This window comes from Punica granatum, chromosome 5 (assembly GCF_007655135.1).
Source record: "Punica granatum isolate Tunisia-2019 chromosome 5, ASM765513v2, whole genome shotgun sequence".
Lineage (NCBI taxonomy): Eukaryota > Viridiplantae > Streptophyta > Magnoliopsida > Myrtales > Lythraceae > Punica > Punica granatum.
The window spans coordinates 9,766,986-9,791,163 of record NC_045131.1 but is presented as its reverse complement, the minus strand read 5'-3'; the positions used below and the strand labels follow the sequence as shown (position 1 = coordinate 9,791,163).

The following is a 24,178-nucleotide window of genomic DNA, read 5'->3' as shown; positions in this document are numbered from 1 at the left end:
AAGGTGAGGTCAAACGGTGCGTTTTGGAGTTCCCGGTGAAACCGTGACGGGCCACTTCGATCGTCTCCGGAGGCCCGGTACACCCGATCAGGGTGGCCGGCATGAAAACGGGTCGGGCTTGTGAGTAGCAGCCCAGCCCGAAAAGGCTTACAAGGCGAGACTTGGAGAGGAAAAATCTCAGGGGCCGTTTGGTACAGTCGTGCTTGGGATGGATTGAGCAAGTAAAATTACTATGTCGGACATGTTAAATGGATTCTTTGCGATTGAGTCATCCCAAACATAAAAATATATAAATAAAGAGTAACTTATCAAAATAAATAAATATAAAGAGTAAAAAGCAGTTTGCTCCAATTTTTAGTAATATTTATTCACGACCTTTAAAATTTGCACGGTGCCCCAATCTTATTAAAAAATAGGCACTTTGTCCCCTTCGATAAAATTTCCAGTCGAAATGCCTCATATGCAAAGCACGAGATAATTTTAAAGAACAAAAACGCCATTTTAATCTAATTAAAAATAATAAATAAGAATTTTTAAAAAAAAACAATAGAAACCAAAGAAGGGGGTGTCCCCCACAGATTCAAGACAAATTACTTTGAAATAAGAAAAAAATATAACAGATATTGTAGAAGGGGTGGGAGCCCCCCACACAAACAAGGTGGTCGAGCGGTCTCAAACCCTGACCAGACACCCCACCCTTGATCGAGGTCGCTGACGACTATGACCATCAGCTACATGTAATAGTATATGCATAGAGAGTTGTTAATATTATAATATGATGCAATAAAGTTGACTTGTGTGTTCGAATTTCACAAGCTTCATGTGAGTTATGGGGATTAGTGGGGCAAGAGCAGATAATCTTTGTTATCAAAAGAAAAAAAAATTATAATGTGCATTGATCATGAAAAACGGGAAATATCTTTCGTGAGTTAGGATATAGAGAAAATTATAATGACTAAAAAAATGAGAAAAATGAATTTTTATGTTGTAGTTATAGAAGTATTGAGCACGATGAACTTAAAAACTATTTAAATATTTTCTTTTAAATTATCAAGAAAATATTAATTTTTCGAAAAAAATTAACTATATATTATTACAAACAAATGATATGGACGAATAATCAAAATACGTCGAATATAACACAAATAAAGTATTGTAAAATTTATTAAACTGGAATTGAAGATTAATTCAACTTGGAGTAGAGAGTTGTAAAAGAGATTGGTTCAAGCAACTAAGAACATCGTATTAACAGGAGTTAAGGGCTATCCAATGGATTGATTCAAGCAACTGATAACATCTTACCAAGAGTTGAGAGTTATCAAATGAAGTTATCACATTTCGCATTTCAACTTTTTATATATTACTAGCATATCTTGCAGTGCGTTGCAGGTATATTCAAATTATAAAAATCAATACATATACAGGTATTTAAAGTAGACTCATAAATCACATGTGACGAGAGGCTATTTATTCTTTAAATAAGAGCTCTCCACTTAGGATTTTCAAGCATTTCCCTAACTCCTCATTGATTGCGCTTTTAAATTCCCCACATCATTAAATAGCCCATACATATTTATCTTGATGAACAACCACCATCCATTTATTTCAGCCAAGTGTTATTATATTTCCTAATTTCAAGTGGTTTTTTGTCTCTTCTTCTTGCTCTTTGACGTTCATATTTTCCAACCTGATTCATGACTATTAGTCCTAGATCGAGGTCGAGCTCTCCAACAACTGCCCCCAAAATATATATATATATATATATATATTACTTTGAAATATTTTGAAACTTGTTGATATTTTATTTCCTTTATCATTATCCACTATTATTACTAATAGAATTTGTAAATTTAATTTACAAAGTACCAAAAAAAAGTAAAAGTATGTAAAGACCCGCTCGTTATGACTAGTCTTCATAAATAGAAGTATGTTTTCATTGCAGTTGAAATAAATCCATGCTACTATAAATTGAATTTCAAAAAATTTGTCTGGCATTCACTCTTTAAATGTATCTATTGTAAAAACAGTGTAATAAATTTTAAGTTATTAGATTATGAAATGCTCGAGGATAAATTAGTAAGATGCTAGGGATGAAGGAATAACTACAGATCTTTTTCTTTAACAGCACACTCTAGGAAAATTATTTGGTCTCTTTGGAGAACATTTCCTTATGTTCAAGAAACTCTTCTATGATTTCCCGTCGCGTGGAGAAATACCAATTAAATTGTAACTAATAAATAAGTTAGTTAATATACACGATAAGTTGTTATGTCATTAATATACATGAATTTTACTGCAAATGATGTTTCATCGAACAACGAAAGGATCATGATAATTATTAGCGTATTGTTTCTCCATCGTATGTTATTATAGGTACTAAGAGCTCTCATGGTCATGGGGTAAAATTAGATCCCATTCCGGGTGGGGCCTCCCATTTTCGCTTTCCCAGTGGAGTGAAATAGAAATTTGGGAACGGTCCCAACTTAAAAGGACCCTTTTTAAAAAAAAAAACGAGTTGGCGACACGTGTTTGTGTCTGGGCCCACACACACATTTGGTCTTTAATTTTTTTTTTTTCCTTGAAGAGCTATCGGCATGCTTTTGTGCAAGCGTGGTTTTGACATACCAAAGTTTGGACCCAAGTTGGTTTCCCAAATTAGAGAGAGAATAGTCTCAATTTTTCAAAAGTTCCAATTTTTATAACGTGACGCCTATGTGGTACATAGCGGGGCCAAAATTGGCACCCAAAATGGAACTCCCATTAGAGATGCTTTGAGAACTTTAATTAGTTGTCACGCCACTAAGACCTACAAGTATTTTAACAAGCATTATTGTAGATGGTGTTATTAATAATGTATTTATGCTATTAATATTAATAAAATATTAATATCAATTTTCATACTATTATTTTCACGACATAATATCAACGCCTTTTTTTTATATCACATGTTGCCAAGCGGAGCACGACGAAGTATTTTTCCACCTTTTACTAAAGTTGTCAATACCATAACAACATACGATGTGGAAATGAAATTCTAACATTTAGCACAATTTTTTTCCCAATTAGTGATCGATCGCATAAGTATATGGAATATTATTTGTAGTAATATTCGTGTATACTAGTGGCATAACAACTTATCAAAGTTCTCAATACCTACACATGCTTGGCCAAAAAAAAAAAAGAACACTACAATGTTTGTGAGTATTATTGAGTTTAATTGGAAAGGCCCAAAAAATAATTAAATTTGCTCCTAACTATTATAATAATTCTTTTGCAACTATACCGGGAATTATGGACAGCTACGATGGACAATGCCCTTGTCGATGCATTCTTGCACCAACATAATATCGAGAATAAAATGAATGTACTTTTTACGTATACTTACGATAACATAGGTTGCGTTTGGTTTCGTAGTATGATTTTAAAATCAGATTTTGATTTTGATTTTGAGTGGAATAAATGGGGCCCATCTTTTGACTTTGTATGAATTATATTGTTTTGTTGTAAAAAAAAAGTGGTATAAATGGGGTCCACTCTTTGATTTTGTATGAGTTATTTTGTTTTGTAGTGGATAGAGTTAAGTTAGGATTGTGATTTTAAAATAAAATCTTGAAACCAAACAGGATCATAGTAAATGAGTTGAATGAGGAATTATATAGGACCTTTGTCAAGAATAAGGTAAAAAAATTATTGGAAGACCCTAATGCAAATTCTTCTAAATGATATGACTTGTTTAAAAATGGTTTGAGTGGATTTGCATGAGACTCGGTAATGAAGTTATGGAGTGCTGAGTTGAAGAATGGGCAAAGTTGATTGAGGTTTGTAAATACATGAGTTCCTAATCTGTTGAGATTTCTTCCATGAGTTTCAATAAATGTTTTTTACGAGAAAAACAAGAACTTTTTTTTCTTGGGTGTGAAATATTGTTTCTATAAAGCATGGGAATGTCCCCAATTTTTTCATGGCATTTTGGTTCTGAACAACATCTACAACTTATTTTGTACGGGGTTTTGTTGGAAAAGTTTGAATTTTTATGTGTAAATTTCAATTTCTGGATGTCTAAGAATATCTGAGAATATCACGATGTAAATTGTTTCTATCTATTAAAGTTTTTTTTTTATGAAGTTTACATTTACAATATTTACATTTTTTTCATAGGCGCATCCAGAGGCCGCTGAGTGGAGAAACAAGCCTATTCGAACTATGACAAGCTTGTGATAATTTATGGAAACAATCAATTACTGATCAAGTTGAGAGAGAGTTGTCTTGATCTATCTCCCTGATCTAAAATTGCCCACAACAATCTCATCTTTTGGGTTAGCTTCGCGTTGACCAGCATGCAGGCTGAAATTGGGAGATAAGTGATTGGACTGTATGGAACAACATGTATTAGCAACTGTTGTGGCTGTTGCTCCTCATCCTGCTTCTCTTGGGACTACCTGCAGCACTGTTGCTTCTCCTCCTACTGTGAACGCTCGTACTATTTCTTTGATTAGACTTGATATTATATGCTGTTTCATTGATTGTTTGTAAAATTGAGATGATACTCGTATCGTACTCGTGTATTGCACGGGCTGTTTTTATATAAATTATTTTCCAAAATTAGTAAAAGTATTTTCAAAATTTCGACGGTTAAGTTAAATATTCTTTTATACTTAATATAAATAATCTTAAAACAGTAGCTGATATTTTATCTATACTTGATATGATTAACCAAATGATTGTACGAATTATTTGTATAATATTGAAAGTACATGAGCTAGAATTAAGAAATACTTACTTTAAATTGTATTAGTTTAATAAAAATAGTTATTTAATCTTATTAATTTAATACAATAAATATGACAAATTTATTTTATAATAGGATAAATAACACCACATGTCAAAGTTTTTTTAAAAATTTCACCTCACGTCATAAATTTAAATATTTTCACGAGATGTCGCAAATTTTCAAATATATTTCACCGCGTATCACCTCGTCAATATTCTATCAAAAATTAGACGGAATGCTGTGGCTCTAATTTTTTAGCCAATCGGGAACAGCTGGACACACTTCGGTGGGTTCCATTCCCTTCTCCCTCCTCCAGTGTCTCTCCCTCCTCTGGACACACGACTGGAAACAGTGAAGATGGCGTGAAGGTGAGAGAAAAAGGGAGGAAAGGAAGTTGAAGATGGCGATCAAGGAGATGGTGATGGTGATGATGCTGTGATGATGAACATAGAATGGAGAGGATTCAGATAGTGAGACCGAGGTGATGAAGATGGAGAAGGAAAGGGTTGCGGTGACGATGGCGAGGGCAGGGGCTGAGAGAGAGGAAGATGAAGGGTAGGCAGAAGGAAGAAAGAAGGAAGGTGAAAGGTGGTGTCCTTCCTCCAAGTCAACGTATCTTTGAAAGGGCAGAAGTCGTCCTTCTTATTTGGGGTGGGGGGGGACTCGAAGGTCGAGACCTTGACCGCCTTTGGGGAGTAAAGCCCCGTCGTTGTTAATGTGGGAACGACATCAGTTCCTAGTATTCAAGAGGAAGGTGTCGAGGTCGAGGTAGGTCGGGGTGCGGGACCCAGAGCTTCTCGGGGAACTTCTTCGAGAGGATCTCCACTGGGTTCGGGGACTTCTTCGAGAGGATATTGGCTCCATCCTCCGCCTCATCCTACTGGGTCTCCTCCTCCACCAGCGTCATCCACCACCATCACCCCCACCAAAAGCAACAACATAATCAGGTTCTTGGAAAATCAACGGCTCTCGCCAATGGCAGAAACTCCCCGGCTAGGAGCTGGACATAGAGCTGTCTAAGAGAGAGAGAATGGATGGGACCCACGAGAATGCATCCAATTGTGTAAAAATAGAGCCACGTCAGCATTCCGTCTAATTTTTGATGGAATGTCAAAGGTGTGACGCGTGGTAAAAAATATTTAAAAATCTGTGATATCTCGTGAAAATATTTAGATTTATGGGATGAGGTGAAATTCTAAAAAAACAAACTGTGACATGTGGTGTTTAGTATGATTTGGTCCATCTGTTTACAATACAGACCTGACTTTCTTAATTCGGGACAAACTTTAAATATTTTAGTAAAATTGGCAATTAAATATATAGAGTAGTGTGATGTTTTTACAGACACATGCATGTGACTATTCAGCAACAAAAAAAGAAATTCAGCAACACATGCATGTGACTGAAATAGAAATTATAAAATTTGTTTTAAAAAATACATATATCTACATCGACATATACAAATAAATATTGTTTGTACCATAATCTATACTTTTATGATGTGAGTAATTTTTAAGTCATTTACAAGATATATCTGTTTGCTATTCGTATTCCTTTTTTGTCCTTCAACTTGGTATTCATATTTCAATATATTAAATACCTTCTAAAACTTGTGAAAATAATCGATTCGTAATATGTCCTCCCTTTTGCATTATGCATCTCCAATAGCTCTTCGAGATGCCTTTATAGCTGTCGATTTTTTATTTTTTATTTATTTTTTATTTATGAGTGATCAAAGTTAATCCCAGGATTTCTAGCAAAATATTGCTCAAAATTCTAAAAGCAACAATATCAGAAGGATTACCATTCGTCCAAACCACTAACAATGGAATGGGAAAAAAAAATTCCTGGATAATGGAATGGGAAATTGTATGAATCTATAGATTAGGTGCATTCTATCGTTAACCAAATGACTTGAAGACCAGGAAAACAGATCACTAATATGAAAAGAAATTCCGGTTTGCAAATTTTAAATTAGAATAATGTAAAAAGGGTAATAACGTACACGATTTTTATTTTGTAGAAAGAACTGTGCTTTCTTCCTCCATCAATTTGCTCGCCAGCAACCTCCAGGAGATTTCTTTTTCCTGCAACATATGAAGAAAAACAATATATATATATATGTGTGTGTGTGTATGTATAAATTGATAGAGGATGAGTTAGAAAATATAAAATTGCAGTCCACGTAACTCTACCAACACCCACTTCTATTATATAAGATGTCCTTCAAACTTCTCCTATCAGCAGGTAAATTAAGTTTTAGGAATCCACATTAGTATCAACAATTTTTTGGACTTCGATATTCGGAGAAGCGGAAAAAGATGAAGGGAAAGTAATTTTCAGAAAAATGAAATATGGGTGGCACATTGGATTCCTGTCCCTTTCCCTAACAAATATATATATATATATATATAGGTAATGCAGCGTAATCCATGAACCTCAATAAACATATAATGAATGTCTATCACATGTAGCAACTGAGGAGACATCTTTTTCAGGAGCTGAGGGTTTTCAAATGGATTCATTTTAACCAATGACGATGTCGAACCAATAATTGAGGATTCTTAAATGTAAACCTTTCATTCCACGCTTCAACTTTTATATATTATATTTGATCAATTGGGGTGGCATCCCCGATGCATGACTTTGTTTAATGGTCATTTTGTCCTTCTCGGAAAGATTCTAGTTTAATGCATTTTATCCTTTGGTTAGACTCAGTTTAAATATATGACTCGATTTAATGGTCATTTTGTCCTTTTGGAAAATTCTCAATTTCATTGAACTCTTGTATCATTTCTTCGGTTAGATTATTATTTTTTAAAAAAATTCTTTTGGGAAAGTTTTGGATGTAGACCCTTTCTAAAGAGTTTGGATTCGGATGGATCCCAAACTCTGCTCATGAACATATCTAACATTTATTAGATAACTACACTTTTATCAGAAAAATAGTTATTCAAACTTAAAAATTTCAAAAATTTATGAAAAATATTTAAACAACTCAAAAGAAAATCAAGATTTATTAATAATAAAAAAATAACAAAAGCTTGAAAATTTTCATTGACAAGTAATGTAAACTGTATACCTATTCATAATTATAGATGTCAGATTTTAAAGGGAAATATGATGACCATTTCCAAACATATTTCGGGAGTGGAGCACCGAGTTGGTATCGTTTATAGTTATCACTTAAAATAATTAGAAATAAATATTGAAGATATTACCATTAGATTTACCTTAAATGGAAGGGGTGGACACAAATTAGAATATTTCCTATGCGATTACTTCTCGACCTTTTATTTTTCATGATTTATTTTCAAAGAAACTCAAAACTTTTCCAATAGCTTGAAAAATATCTCAGAGGAAACATTAAACAAAAAGCGTACAGTGGATGGCAATCGCATCATCCTTTTTTTTATTATTAAATGACAAAATCCCATCATCCACCTATAAATTACAATAAAAGAAGTACAAATTTATACTATAATATAATATAGACATTATTTATATTTATACTAAGAAAACACCCCAATTTTACATGAGCAAAAGAAACCCCTTTTTTAAAAATTTATAAAATTACAAAATTGCCCATTTAAAAAGTATCCAGCAAATTGAAAAAATGTATTTGAAATGGTTTAATAATTTAACTATTTTATCTCTTCTTCTTTCTACATTATTCTCTTTTTCTGTTTTTTTCTCATATTTCTCTCGTTACTGGTTTCTCTCTCCTCTATCTCCCTCGTGTTCAGGTACTATTCCTCACTTTTTCTAAGTTTTATTATGACATGTCTCTTTTCCATTCTTATGTCATGGCGTTCGACATTGTCCCTTTCACATGTCTCTCAGACTGCACATTTTGATAAACTAAACTGAGCTTTGTCACGTTGTTATGTCATCAAAACTATACAAGGTTTTTACACTGCCACGTTATTAAAATTACATAACCTTTATATTAAGGAAATTTGTCTAATAGTAAAAATATTTCTTATGTAGAGAAAATTCTAATGTAAATTGTCCAACTAAAGTAATATATTCGCATTCTTTCTATGATGGAAAATTTATTTTTCATTTATCCTATATATCATCAGCATAGGAATTTTCTTTTGTTGAGAAAAATTCTCCTATAATTATTAAGGGATATTCTCATATCGATTGTCCTAATGTAATATATTTGTAATATTTCATTGATAGGAAATTTCTTTTCTCACGTAACTAAATCATCAAAACAGGAAATTTCTATTAGAATTAATTCTCATATATCATAATATTTTTTTTAATAGGAAGTTATTTTTATAAGAAGGTTTCTTTATAAAAATCTCCCATATATATTACATTATCCTAATAAAATATATTATAATATTTCATTCACAGGAAATACTTTTACAAAATTATCGGCTAGAATATCCATCTAACATCACACAGAACCGCATTGAAGGCATCGAGCAAAGTAGACTGGTATCATAATAAAATTATTATAATATTTCATTTTACAGGAAATATTTTTACAAAATTATCGGTTAGAATATCCATCTAACATCACACAGAACCGCATTAAAGCATCGAGCAAAGTAGGATGGTATTATCAAATAGGCATAACCATAGTAGGCATAAATAACCACAATTAAGGAGATTGCATTGTCGGACATGGAATATATATATATATATATATATATTCTTTATTGTTTCATGAATATATATATTAATTGTTAATATTTATTGAAGTAAAGTGTCATTTTTTCTTGTATTTGATTATAAGAATAAGGCGTCTCCATATTTATATCTAACAGTATATAAAGATATCGTGTTTGGAAGTACCCATTGATCCATAATTCTATTTTGATTACTTTTGTTAGTAATGACGATTTTTTATATAAGATTACTTATTGTACATATTTAAAATCTCGCCTGTGATCAACGTGGGTTGGTTCAATCCGCTTCGGATTCGAGTCCTTATGAATGCAGAAAATGCACGTTGAGAGAGCTTTACTTCTTAGTGGACCGACTCGGTTCGAGTGGATTAGTTAGAGCCCAATTAGGCTTTTGGATATCATGGTTCACACCAATAAAATTTCGTCTGTGCAATACAAAGGTTCTCATTTAGGATATGTTATAATCAGGTGACCATAATTTATCCAAAACTAAATGAAAACTCGCGCTTTGTGCAAGAAATTTTTATAAATAATAATACAAAAATTATACATAAAAGTAATTATATTGTACAAAATATAAAAAAAATTAAAATCTAACACTTCGTCCTATATTTTATCATTTTAATATCGATATGATTCACTGAAAAAAAATATGGTTATCGATATCCTAACAAAACCCCCAATGAAAATTTAAAGTGTCTCAAATTTTCTTTCAATATACATAAGATAAAAAATAGATTCTATCTTTTATAACATTTAAGAAATTATCTCATTTTGCGGTATTGTCTACAGAGTTGATTGGATCTTTCGCCACATGAATCAATAGCAAGATTTGGAGAGCTCCGAATAAATAGTGAAGAAATAGAAGTAATTGTTGTAATTCAAGAATCAACGAATTGTTACCTGTTGAAGAACTCGAACAGTATAAAATACATAATTATAATCAACTGAAGAGATGCCTAAGTTCAATAAAAGGAAACATAATATCTAAAATTATATAATCTATAATAATATATATACATAATTGGAATAGAAATATATGCATACACTATTATATATATTTTTATTGAAATTCTTTTACCATTTATACGCGATTTAAAATAATTAAAAGTTATATCAAGTATAAAAATTTCCAATAATTAAGTTCAAATAAGAAATTTGATATATTTTAACTGAATAAATTATTTACATAACTAAAATAATGGTGTGGCTTCGCGAGGTTTTATCTTTGGGATGTTGCGCTTGAGAGACTGGCAAATACTTTCTTATTATATATAGATGATGACCCTTGTCGCGCGAGATTGGAAAATAATAATATTATGATATATATCTAAAAAATATATAATTTTGAATTAGGTTGAGAAAATAATTGTTCAACAAAGATAAAAACAATAATTTGATATCGAGTAAATTATTTCCTTATATTTAAAATTAGAAAATATGATATATATTAATCACATAACAAAAGTACAATTAACAAAAGAATAATTATAATGAAAAAAATAGAACTTATACTAATAAAACAATTATATAGCTTATCTCCGATATTAACTCTTTGAACATCGAATTATTTCTCAAACAATATAAACCTAACTATACGAATTTAGATACAAAATTTATCAACTATTTTTTTCGTATAGACATGCGATTACTCAAAAAAATAAAGCGACAAACTACATGAAAGCATAAGCTCGACAATAATGGAGTATGAATAGAGAGCAAAATCCTAAAGAGAGAGCTTGGAGGTAGAGGAAGCAAAACACGGAATTTTTAATTATATATCACTTTCAATAGGATTTTATATTAAGAAAACGTAATAGGAAATACCATATATGAATTATTTCATTCTTAATATCAAATTAGTAAATAATATTATATCATGCATGTTTCAAAATTTTCTTATAATCTAAATTTTTCGAGATAAGATATATATGCAAATTATTTCTTTAATACTTAATAAAAAAGTATTCCTTTCCTTTTTATGAAAATACTATACTATAATATCTATACATACATACACTGAAAAAGCACATCTACCTAACTAGAATAATATATTGCGTATTTCATTATACATTCACTTTCCTTAATAGTAAATAAGAAAATATTATGAATATAATGTAAAATTTATATGAGAATATTTTTTGGATAAAAGAATATAAAAATTTCCTAGTATAAATGATGATGACGTGGCAACGGGAGAGAGCTCCGTTTTATATTTTTTCATTATGTGGCGGAGGGAGAATTTAGTTCGTTATTATATATATAAATATAGATATATAAATATAACATAATATTATATATTACTATTGATTGATTAGGCCATAGTTTATACAAATTTATTATGTATTATATTTGTATTTTTAACATCTTAAATACGTCAATCATAAGACGAAATTACTGAATTATCCATGTAGAAATATAATAATGATTCGTAATCATGAATTTGTAATAAATTTTTATTTATTTTGTCTATTTTATTTTTTTATTTCAATCCATTATTTAATTTAATCGATATAAAGCAAACTTTTATTTATTTATTTTTTCTTTCATTCTTCTTTTCAGCTTCTTCTTCTTCTCCTCTTCTTTTTCTCCAATTTTTCATATTTTCGGTGTTTAAATTACAAAATTGTACGGAGCGTCAGGGAGTTTCCCTCCTTCAGCCAAGTTTCCTTGACTGCCTCGCGCCAAGCCCTAGGCTTCTCCGGTGAGTTCTTCTTCACTCCCAATCACCAGCTTATTGCATCTGGCGGTTGCCCTTCTTCTGGGCACTGATCGATTGATGAGTTCTGTACCTTTTACGTGGTGATTTAGCTCAATTTCTACCCATCACTGTGCCATTCTTGTTATATTCGGAATTAGTTGCGTGAAGATGGGATCTTTGAGCTAATTTGCTTTACTGCGATGGCAACTGTTGATGGGGTATCGGTTCATGGAAGCATTTATCCATTGGTTGCTCATCGACCTCGTCAATCTTCCAGTGTCATTTACTTTATCTGCGCCATTTCTAAAAGGAACACAGAATGTATAGAGTTGGCATTCAGTGGGATTAATCTTCCAAGCTCTGCGTTTGCTTGAGCACACTCGAGCTGCTTTGTTATAGGTGCTTCGGAATTCTGAGGATTGCTATTGCGGGGTATGTATATGACTAGAATGCGAAATAAGAAATTCTGCACATTTCTCGAGCTTCCATGATATTCTGGGATCCAAGGGCAATCAATGAACTGTGGGAAATTGGGGGCTATGTGGGGTTTTGGGCTCGGATTAGGGTTCACGGGCAGTCCAGGGTAAGTTGAATTCTCAGGGTTGGAGTTGATGTTAGGTCTCAATAATCATGGGGTGAGATGAGGTCTTGGGGAAATTTATTGTGCCTGAAGGAATGGAGGGTGTCTCTGGGTCTGTTTGAGATTGCGAGAGATGTTTCAAGGTTCAAGGGCAATCTTTCATCAGGATGGAGTGTATGTGTGAAGGGGGTCTGTGGGAATTCTTGGATCTTCGGAGCATCAGTGGGTTTTTAGCACCGGGGAGTGACTTTGTGGTGTTAGGGCATTTTAAGGGTATTTGGCAGTTTATGGTGTTGGGAGTGTTTCATGGTTCTGGGGGATTTGGCAATTGCAGGGTGATCTAAGTCTTAGGGTTTCCCCATGTTATTATACAGGGAACACACTTATTTTTCGAGGCATTCTAGGCCCTTTTTATTTTAGGAGTTCCATGCTGTTTCAAGGTCCAATGGTTTTTCTAAGGGGTTTAAGGAGAGTAAAATGGGATAGGAGTTCTCTTGTTAAAGCCTGCAATGAGAGAGGGGTTTCGCTGAACTTTTGTGAACTCTACAGAGTGAAATTGGCTCATCGCTGTGGACAATTGTTTATCATCACTCCTGCAGAATATCTGAAGTTATCAGTTTGAGGGCCCATTTGGATTGCAAGTTAAATTTTTTTTATTTTAACTTTAACTTTAACTCAACGCATTACGCAACAAAAACATACATTTTCCAAGTCAAAAATTTTAACTTTAACTTTAACTCGACACACTACACAACAAAATCACACATTTCCCAAGTCAAAAATTTTAACTTTAACTTTAACTCAACACACCACACAACAAAAACACACATTTTCCGAGTGAAATTTATAATCTCATCTCATTTGTCCTTTTCCACAATCAAAATCAAAGTTAAAGTTTTGTAACTTTAACCCTAAATCCAAACGGCCCATAAATTGTCATGGGATGTGGGGTGGTGCTTCTAGCTAATCACTCATATATATTACTATCGGAAACTGTTCAAGGGTTTGGCCCGCCTTTGGACTGTTGACACTTTTTTATTTAAAATAAGTACCTTGGACTGTGGAAGTTAAATAAGCAGGATGACACCAATATAAATAACGTGCTTATTCAATTAATTCCTTTCTTAGGTGTCTATTCTGGAGAAGGAATGACCTGTCTAGATTCCATTGAATAAGAAATGGAGGACAAATCTAACGACCAAGAAGAAATCCAGACTCTGTCTAGTGATTCTTTGATTGAATCAGATGACGACGGATCATTATCGTCTGAAAAAGCTGAAGAGAATGATGATAAATTGCATCCCCAGGCAAGTCCTCTTCACTGTATTTGTGACTTCCATTGACATTTTGTTGGATTTTGGAAACAATGTTTTTAGTTAATCCTGTTAGTAATTAGGCACCACTATGTGTGTTCTGTTCTTTCAGGAACCTCTAACTGACCAAGAAATAGAGGACCTGATTGCCGAGTATTTAGATGTTGAGAGTAAGGTATTCAATTCTGGCTGCTGATATCTAGTTCTGCCTCTCTCTCTCTCTCTCTCTCTCTCTTTTCTTTTCTAATTTATTATTTCCTGGTTCCTTCTGTAATGCTTGCTTTAGGCTGCAGAGGCCCAGGAAGCCCTTGAGAAGGAGTCTCTTGCAAAACTGGAGAGTGAAGTCAGGGAAGAGTTGGCGCAGTCTTTAACAGGGGATGAGGTAAATTATTTGTCCTTGATTCCTTCTGTGCCCATTGATTTTTTATTTTTATCTTCTCCTTCCTCACATCAAATTACTCTTCCCAACTGTTAACTATAGTTGGAGAAAGCAGTTGCTGATGAAATGGATACCTATAAGGAAGAGTGGGAAGCTGCACTCGATGAGCTTGAGACGGAAAGTGCTCACTTATTGGTATGTAGAACTTTTACATATACAACTCCGAGATAGCTTTGAAACTATTTACCGGAATTTTAGTTGTAGTTAATTATCAAGGGGAAAGACAAAGAGACTAGTTTATCAAGACATTGAATAGGTCAAGTTGTACATGTAAATGTACTGCTGAGAGCCTGGGAATGGAAAAGGAGTAATGAAAATTATTGCATTGCATGTGGTCTCACTATTGTTCGACTGCTTGCTTTTATGATCCGGGCAGGAACAACTTGATGGTGCCGGTATAGAGTTACCAAGTCTTTTTAAATGGATAGAGAGCCAGGCTCCAAATAATTGCTCGACTGAAGCATGGAAAAAGAGGACCCATTGGGTTGGATCTCAAGTTACTGGTGAAGTCACAGAGTCGGTGGCCGAGGCTGAGAAGCACCTTCAAATCATCAGGCCTTTAAGACGGTATTGCTTAATAACTATTATATGCCTAAACCCCTCAGGTAGTTTGCATGGTTGAAGGAGCGAACTGAGGCATCTTTTTTCCACTATCGTCACTCCTCATGGCCATGCACATTGATGTTTCAAATAAGCCTAAACTTGCCTGGATCCACTGGGTTGAAAATGTCTTCTTAGTCCAACTGGGTCTGGAATCAATAGGGATTCCCTCTATGAAAGATCATCCTTGATTCATGTGACTTAATAATGATTTGCTTTATCTACTTTGTGGCTTCAGGAAACATGGTCGAGTGTTGGAGGAGGGTGCAAGTGGTTTTCTTCAGAAAAAAATTGCTAGTGAAGAAAGCAAAGAGGATATAGCTGATAACCCGACTGTAGATTGGTCTTTGTTGAACAAAATATTTTCCGAGGGTGGCGCATCAGAAAGCGCTGCTTCATTTGGTACCAAGCATTGGGCTTCTGTTTATTTGGCCAGCACTCCACAGCAAGCTGCTGAAATGGGACTAAAGTTTCCTGGAGTCGATGAGGTGACAACTAAGAACTCTCCGTAGAATTTCAAGGCAGGGATTTCCTAATTTGTATTGCTCAGTTGGTCCATTGTCCTTTTCCCCTCCGTTTTGCAGGTAGAAGAGATAGATGACATCGATGCAAACTTGAATGATCCATTTGTTGCAGATGCTATAGCAAATGAGCGAGAAATGGTGCTTTCTGAAGTACAGAAGGGAAATTTCAAAAAGGTTCTTTCCTTACTTCCTCATATACTTTGAACAAGATGTGGAATATATATCATTTTCTCCCTGTTGAAACTGAATTTCATCTCATAATAAGTCGTTGCCTTCTTGAGGGCGCTTTAACAAAAATGGCTCTTATATTAAGAAGGAATATCTGGGGAATAGAAATTACAATAGTGAAGTTTTATTGTCTTCGGGTTCCAGCATAGCAGATGGACCATATGGATGGAACTCTAATTCCTATGAGTTAGTTTTCAGCGCCAAGGACAGGATTTATTTCTTTTTCCTGCTCTATGCATTGTGATGATTCCCTGTTACTTTTGGATGTAACAAAGTAACTCTTTACAGAAAATTGATCCATTTCTCTCTCATGACAGGTTAAAGAAGAGGAAGATGCGAACCTTGATCGTAAACTTCAACTTCATTTGAAAAGAAGGCGGCACAAGAGGAGACTGAAGCAGGTATTACACATTTCTTTTTGGATGCCTTCATTGGGCAGGATCAAGTGCTGCTAATATTTCTTGGATATTTTTGACAACACTTATGTTGGCAATTCATTAATTGCACTTCTCCTTTTCCCCCAATTCCTTTTTGCCCTGTTCTTAATTAAAGGGTGTCAAAGAAGAGAGTGTTGTTGATCTAGATACCGGTAACTCAGATGGGCGAGATATTCAAAATGAGGATATGCGCATGGAGGATGCATCTCCAGTGGGCCCTGCAGACATTACTTTGTCGGATTTAATTGAAACTAGGGGCTCTAAGCGAATGAAGGAGGAGGATGAGGATCTAAATGCTAACAATAAAAGGAGCCACACTGTGAGTGTTGAAGATGCTGCTGAGGCCGAGACGGTAAAGGATGATGCCAATAAGTTGACCGATGTTTCAGAAGATAAAACAACAATGCAAGTGAAGGGTAAATTTCGTTGCACTGCCTGTGGTGAAGAGACTGAAAAAGTGCATCCGCACCCTCTGCTGAAGGTGATTGTATGCATAAGTTGCAAATGTCTAATGGAAGAAAAGATTAACGTGAAGGTATGTATGTAAGCTAAAGCTTCTCTTTTCCTTCTTGATGACATACGCAAGTTAAAATCCTGGACCTAAGGTTTCCCCCTTCCTCAATTTGCAGAATAGTAAAATATCATCTCACTACAATTTGTTTTTTTTGGTTGAGTGTACCCCCATCATGAGTTCTTCAGTCATCAATATGTTATTTGGAGGTACTACTTATAGACTTGATAATGGTGTCCAAGATTTCATCTTGACGCTTCCCTTAAGAGAAAGTTAACCTTTCTAGTTCTATGTTACTCATGGATGCTGAGTCGTTTGGTCGATCGAAACTAGAAATATTTTCATTTTCTTGAAAGATAGAAGACCACGTACTAGCTGTATTTATACTTAAGAAGGTCTCTTTTGGTGCAAGTATGAAAGCTTACAAGAAAAATAAGAATCCATCTGCAAATAAAACTCATAAGTAGTTCTAATAATGCCTATACAAAAGAGTGCAGTTACTGCTATTTCTAGCATTGTATTTGCTTTTACTGCTTAAGGTTTGCTGTTGTTTATTTCTATGTTATTGATCATGATGGAAAATGTTTAACTCATTAGATCCTGTGATGATTGTGGTGATGAAATAAAAGGTGCAGGATTCTGAGTGCTCGGAGTGCTATTGTGGATGGTGCGGCCGAAGCAGTGAGTTAGTGAACTGTAAATCATGCAATCAATTATTTTGCACAACCTGTATTGAGAGAAATCTTGGTGAAGAATTTTTGTCCAAGGTCCAAACCTTTGGCTGGCAATGTTGTTGCTGCACTCCTAGTGTTTTAAAGAGCTTAACACTAGAATTGGATGAAGCCATGCGATCTGAATTTGCTGAATTGTCCAGCTCTGGTTCTGATTCAGACACATCAGATTCAGGCATTGATGCTGAAACCAGGTGAGTTGCATTCTAAATTTTCGAGTGAATAAGTTTTTTCAAAATATTTTTCCAAGATTTATTGCTGTCCTTTTGTGGATCTTCGTTTCATTTTATGAGAGTTCCTCTTTTCAGCTTGTTATATGGCAATTGTTTATGCTCTTTCATGGCATGATGTTGTGAATTTTAGTTTGGAACTGCCATGTTTTTCTAATTTTTCGGTCTACTGGAAATTGAGGTCCTGCTGCAGATGCTTATCACATGTCTTGGGTGTATAATAGAGTGTCTATGCGCGTGTCTTCTCTTCGTTGTGCTGGATACTATGATCATGGATTATTTGTTTTAAGAATAATCAGTATTAGAATATCATTAAATTGGTAATGGAAAAAAAATTATATATTATTTATCAACATTTCAATACTAATTGCAATGAAGAATGGCATGTGTAACATAGATCAGGCATCATTAGTTGAAGGAGAATATTTCACAAATTGGCAGCCATATCAGCATTGCTTTTAGTGTCAAAGAAACAAATAGTCATTTTGCTGATAAAATTTCCCAAAGATACCCCTTGAGGAGTGATAACCATAGTAGTAAATATGCTACAGAAGAGTATTTTCATCGGAGTACCTTTTACTGGATGGAAGACAGAGGCAGTTTCACTGTACTGTCTGGTTCCTTATTTGAGCTTTGATCGTTAATAAAAGATTCTATGTGGATTTCCTTTTTGCAGATTGATTCTCATGTTAATTTTTCTTTATTTAGGTCAAAGAAGAAGCATAAAAGGAAAATCCGAAGAATACTTGATGATGCTGAATTAGGTGAAGAAACCAAAAGAAAAATTGCTATCGAAAAGGTACTTCTTCTTTGGCACAAGATTATTCAATCAACCTGAGATTTGAGCCATTAACTGTTTGCTTTGTGCTTACTCTTCATAGGAACGTCAAGAACGCCTCAGATCTCTGCAACAGCAATTCTCTGCAAAGTCAACTGCAGTGAACTCTACAATCTCTGATTGGAGAGCTCTTGAGGGAGCTGGTATTGATGTGCTTGGCGATGCCATCAGAGGTTATATTGTAAATGTCGTTAGAGAAAGGGATGAAGTAGCTATAAGGGTTCCTCCTAGCATTTCGGCAAAGTTGAAAACTCATCAGGTTATCTTTTTTGTTTCTATTTTTTTTTTCCTCCATTAGTTTGACTGAACTTTTGCGAGTTCAATTCTTGACGGGATGGATTAATGGTTTTAGGTCAGAACAGTTTTTATGCTACGGCAGTCCTTTCACTTATTAAGCTGTTCATTTCTTAGATTTGTTTCACCTGTTATTGCAGGTGACAGGGATCAGATTTATTTGGGAAAATATAGTACAGTCAATTGGGAAAGTAAAATCTGGAGATAAAGGTCTTGGTTGCATTCTAGCACATACCATGGGCCTGGGTAAAACATTGCAGGTATTATTTCGCATATTTTTTTTACTAGAATCATGATGGAGTCTCCTAACTTCTTCCTATTGGTTGATGGACTTCTTCTTTTCGGTGTGCATTTTTTTCTTAACTCCAGGTTATAGCTTTCTTATACACTGCTATGAGGTGTGTTGACTTGGGACTCAGGACTGCTTTAATCGTGACACCTGTGAATGTGCTGCACAATTGGAGACATGAGTTCACCAAGTGGGCCCCCTCAGAATTTAAGCCTATCAGGACCTTCATGTTGGAAGATGTTTCAAGGTATGACAACCAACTTCAGCAGTAGTCCGTACTAGTGATTTTCCATTACTGATTTGACCATGTGATTAATACCAGAGAGCGGAGAGTAGAATTGCTTGCCAAATGGAGGAGAAAGGGTGGTGTCTTCTTAATCAGCTATACTGCATTTCGAAACTTATCTGTTGGCAAAAATATCAAGGACAGAAATGTTGCTAGGGATATAATTTCTGCACTTCAGGTAATGACAACACGATCTGTTTCGTTATGTGCTTATATGTTGGAACTCTTTAAGTAAGGTTATAAAGCTGTATACTTAATTCTTCTTAGTTGAATCTTTTGTCAGGACTATGATGCCTTGTGGATCAGTAGTATAACATTTTCCATGGATATTTTTATTGTATTTTGCAGGATGGACCTGATATACTTGTCTGTGATGAGGCCCATATTATTAAGAATACTCGAGCTGATACAACTCAAGCCCTAAAATTAGTGAAGTGCCAAAGACGAATTGCATTAACTGGGTCACCGCTGCAGAACAACCTCATGGAATATTACTGTGTAAGTTCACCTAGATGATATAATATATGTTACATGCGAATGTTTTACCATAATTAGTTTTTCCTTTTTATAATTTCTTTTTTTTGGATTTCAAACAGATGGTTGATTTTGTTAGAGAAGGATTCCTTGGTAGCAGTCATGAATTTAGAAATCGGCAAGGCTTCTTAACTCAGACATCTCCCTGAATTTTTTTTCATATTCTGTTTCTTTTTCCCCTTTTGCTGATTTAAAAACCCCAATTTTCCTCATGCAGCTTCCAAAATCCTATAGAGAATGGTCAACACACTAATTCAACATCTGAAGATGTTAAGATAATGAACCAGAGGTCTCATATCCTTTACGAACAGCTTAAAGGATTTGTCCAGAGAATGGACATGAGCGTGGTTAAGAAGGACTTGCCACCAAAAACTGTTTTTGTTATAGCTGTAAAGCTCTCTCCTTTGCAGCGGAAATTGTACAAAAAGTTCCTCGACGTGCATGGTTTCACACGTGGTAGGGTTTATAGTGAGAATATTGGGAAGAGGAGTTTCTTTGCAGGATATCAGGCATTGGCCCAGGTATATGTCCTCTTAAACAATACGAAGTTTATAATGCTGATTTATCATTAATATGATATAATGCTTTTCAACCATATTAATATTGTATCTGAGCTTATTTTCAACTTTTCAGATTCCTTTTTCCTTCCCATGTATTAAGATTTAGTTCTTGGGCCAAATCATCCTTTCTGTTCACTTGTAAAGATGTAGCTTAGAATACTAATATAGAAACTGACTACAGTTTTAATTGGAGAAGTATTTAGTGGTACAGAACATCTGCTTCTCTGGGTAATTAACATGCTTTAGTTAGCACTAGATATATTGCCAATGCAAGCCCTCCCCCATTAACTGCTCGGGTATCGACCCAGGAAGGAGGTAAAGCAGGGTCAGAAGCAACGAATCTCTTTATGATAAACAGATCTCATACTCTAATTGATAGAAGTGCTTTTAGGTATGACAGTGGATATGAATTGAAACTTGTGGTCTCTACATGTTCATATATCTATTTGTTTTTCATATCTATGAGATGCCTGCTTACATTTCTACAAGTTCCATTGACATCATACTATTAGAATATTCGTCCACTTATGTTTTTATTTTTTCTCAAAGAAGCTGTCGTTTACCCATTATTCTCGCTTCTGATTTATTACATCTAATGTTCTAGTGCATACGCTTGTTCTTTCTGGTAGATATGGAATCATCCTGGTATCTTGCAACTGAGAAAAGAAGATCGAGATTATGTCAGGCGTGAAGATGCTGTTGAAAATTTTCTTGTGGATGATAGCTCTAGTGATGAAAATGTAGATTTTAACGGAATTAATAAAGGTCTTCCCTCTTACTCTGACTTGATTGTTTTGTTTACTCGAGTACCTGTACATGTGTAGCTTTGTGGGTTTATACATAACTCATATGTTTCCTGCTGCAACCAAGGTTCTTCAAACTCTTCATCATACTTCAATAAACTACTAACAAGAAGCGGAGTTAAGTATATGGCACTTTGAAATTTTAGAGTAGTCCATCATCTTCATCTCTCTACCTATGCATTATCAAAATAATTTTCCCATCTAATTTTGCCCCAAAATCATTAGTTTTCTGGAATTGATGGGATGACCAGACTCTGACCACTTATTTGAGGGCAGAGAACTTTCAAGTTTCAAATGCCATTGTTTGTTTTTGGTATTGTTCTCGTCAATTTAGAAACAACTCTTCTGATACTTTGCAACTTTATTATTTCTGTATAAAACAGAGAAACCAAGTGCTACAGATAACAACGGATTCTTCAGAAAGGTATGACACATTAATTATATCTTCTGTTAATGAGAGAATTTTTTTCTTTTTCCCTCTTTATTTGGGTTACTATGAAACCTTGGGCTACTCCAACTATGAATACGGACTTTAAGATCTTGCCTTCAGGATACTAATATGGAATATTGAGGTTTATTCTTGGTTGTTTCTGCTTGCATGCCTGATGTTTTTTTTTCCTTGTCCAGGGTTGGTGGAATGATCTTCTTCGTGAGCATGATTTTAAAGAGATTGAGTACAGTGGCAAAATGGTTCTTTTGCTTGATATCTTGACCATGAGTACTGATGTGGGTGATAAGGCTTTAGTTTTTAGCCAAAGCATCCCGACACTGGATCTCATAGAGCTCTATCTTTCAAGGTTACCTCGGCATGGAAAAAGAGGCAAGTTATGGAAAAAGGGCAAAGACTGGTATAGGTGGGTACATTAGCAGCAAACGACCATGAATGGTTCTATATGTTAACTATGTTGTAGGTATTTATTGTTTTTTCATATGGTTAAATTATTATTATTTTTTCTTGTTGAGCAGGCTTGATGGAAGAACTGAGAGCTCTGAAAGGCAAAAGTTGGTGGAGAGGTTTAACGATCCTTCCAATAAAAGGGTGAAGTGCACTCTAATTTCAACAAGGGCAGGATCTCTTGGGATCAATCTTTATGCTGCTAATCGTGTGATCATTGTCGATGGTTCTTGGAATCCAACCTATGATCTTCAGGCCATCTATCGAGCTTGGAGGTGTGTTTTAATGATTATTGAATGGAGAATGTTCTTTACAAGTTTTTCTGGATAACGTTCTTTACAATTTTTAATTTGTTTGTAATTCCTTTTTTGGATAACTCACAGATATGGCCAAAAGAAACCTGTGTTTGCTTACCGACTGTTAGCACAAGGTACAATGGAAGAGAAAATCTACAAGCGTCAGGTAATTGAAGAAGGAATTGAAGTTTGAATCGGTTTTCTTATTTAAAACAGCAATTGATTTAAATTGGATTCTGTTTGAAGGTGACAAAAGAGGGTCTTGCTGCAAGGGTAGTGGATCGGCAACAAGTACATCGCACTATTTCCAAAGAAGAGATGTTGCATCTTTTTGAATTTGGTGATGATGAGAATCCTGATATGGTCCCAGGTATGACTTTTCAAATCGGCAATACCCTGCTAAAGCAGAGGTCTTCCATGGAGAGTTGTTCGTCAGACAAGCTAATGGAACGTTTACTTGGAAAGCACCATCCTAGGTAGATATTTTAAACTTATGCCTCATGTAGCATAAGATGCATTTTTTCTTTGCTTGTTATTTTCTCGCTCTGCTGAAGTGTTTTTAATGTTCATTGTTGGTTTTCTCGAAGCGGCTTTTAGTCGAAATGGTCCATCTGTTAAATAATAAAAGTAATCTTATGCCTTCATTTAGTAATAGCTTAAGCTGTCAAAAAGGCTAATATTGCAGGTATGAACCTCGGATTTAGGTGAGGAGTGTTGGATAAGAACAAAAATATCGTGCCTTGTCTCTAGTCTTAACAGTTATGTGATCTCATTTTTTGTTCCTGGTCTAATTTGCTTCACTCCGGTCCTCGCTTGTAATGCTCTGTCACACCTACATATAATGGATAGAATCAAATTGTGATTGATATACCTTATCAATGCAGCTTTCTGCGAGCTTAAACTATTCCAATAAAACAATTGCTTAATACTCTCCATATGCCATATTTCCTATTTTCAGGTGGATTTCCGATTACCATGAGCATGAGACCCTTCTGCAAGAGAATGAGGAGGAGAGGCTCTCCAAGGAGGAACAAGACAAGGCCTGGGAGATGTACCGTAAATCCCTGGAATGGGAAGAAGTGCAGCGAGTCTCGCTCGATGAGTCCATCCCCGAGAAGCCTGCCTCCACGAACACCGCAGCACCTCGTACCAGAGAAACCAACGGTGACAACCCCTTCCAGACCAGGAATATCTTAAGGAACCGATTCACGCAGAGAAAGTGCACAAATCTTGCCCACCTTCTCACCTTGAGAAGCCAGGGCACGAAGATCGGGTGCACCACCGTATGTGGGGAGTGTGCACAGGAGATCAGTTGGGAGAATTTGAATCGGGATGCGAAAGCAGTTAGGTGAAGAAACAGCAGCTTCCACCGTTATCCTTTTCTCCTTTTGGCTTTGCGATCGCTTGGGTGGAACTGTTGAATACAGAACTATATATAGAAGATTGTAAATGGGATGGAGTTTTTTCGATTTTTGATGCAATTTGCTGCCAAGGGACTGCCTATCGATATAGGGATAAACTCCAATGTTCTTTCTGTTCTTTTTTGCCCCTACTTCAGATTCAAGTCTGCTGGGGGGACTATTGATCCATACTAAATTTCAGGGTCATTATTTATTGGCAATAGAATGATGAATAGTTCTTTTGTTCATTTTAAGGTATTCTCTTAAATTGA

The 24,178-nt window shown here is 34.9% G+C and overlaps 1 protein-coding gene across 3 annotated transcripts; it reads left to right on the top strand.

Moving 5' to 3' along the window:
• The first annotated feature begins 11,984 nt into the window (after nt 1-11,984).
• On the top strand, nt 11,985-24,154 carry LOC116208561 (protein CHROMATIN REMODELING 20). Of its 3 annotated transcripts, none has more exons than XM_031542060.1 (26): nt 11,985-12,121; nt 13,827-14,005; nt 14,124-14,186; nt 14,298-14,393; nt 14,493-14,585; nt 14,827-15,017; nt 15,289-15,538; nt 15,635-15,748; nt 16,120-16,203; nt 16,355-16,774; nt 17,386-17,675; nt 18,420-18,510; nt 18,593-18,808; nt 18,984-19,103; nt 19,213-19,379; nt 19,455-19,596; nt 19,767-19,916; nt 20,015-20,070; nt 20,170-20,473; nt 21,142-21,277; nt 21,699-21,739; nt 21,943-22,169; nt 22,282-22,485; nt 22,594-22,672; nt 22,753-22,982; nt 23,465-24,154. In XM_031542060.1, exons 2-26 carry the CDS (start codon nt 13,877-13,879, stop codon nt 23,856-23,858), a joined length of 4,287 nt encoding a protein of 1,428 aa, XP_031397920.1. In that variant the 5' UTR covers nt 11,985-12,121; nt 13,827-13,876; the 3' UTR covers nt 23,859-24,154. The 3 variants fall into 3 exon arrangements, with proteins under 3 accessions (XP_031397920.1, XP_031397918.1, XP_031397919.1); XM_031542058.1 differs by having other exon boundaries at nt 17,380-17,675; XM_031542059.1 differs by lacking the exon at nt 11,985-12,121 and adding an exon at nt 12,228-12,550 and having other exon boundaries at nt 17,380-17,675.
• Nucleotides 24,155-24,178: the final 24 nt, after the last annotated feature.

Bases quoted from the DNA above. Each gene is read 5' to 3' on its own strand.
- LOC116208561 (XM_031542058.1), top strand. From the start codon at position 13,877: ATGGAGGACAAATCTAACGACCAAGAAGAAATCCAGACTCTGTCTAGT. The intron at 18,809-18,983 runs GTTATCTTTTTT...CTGTTATTGCAG, and splicing joins CAAAGTTGAAAACTCATCAG to GTGACAGGGATCAGATTTAT. The intron at 20,071-20,169 runs GCAAGGCTTCTT...TTCCTCATGCAG, and splicing joins AGTCATGAATTTAGAAATCG to CTTCCAAAATCCTATAGAGA.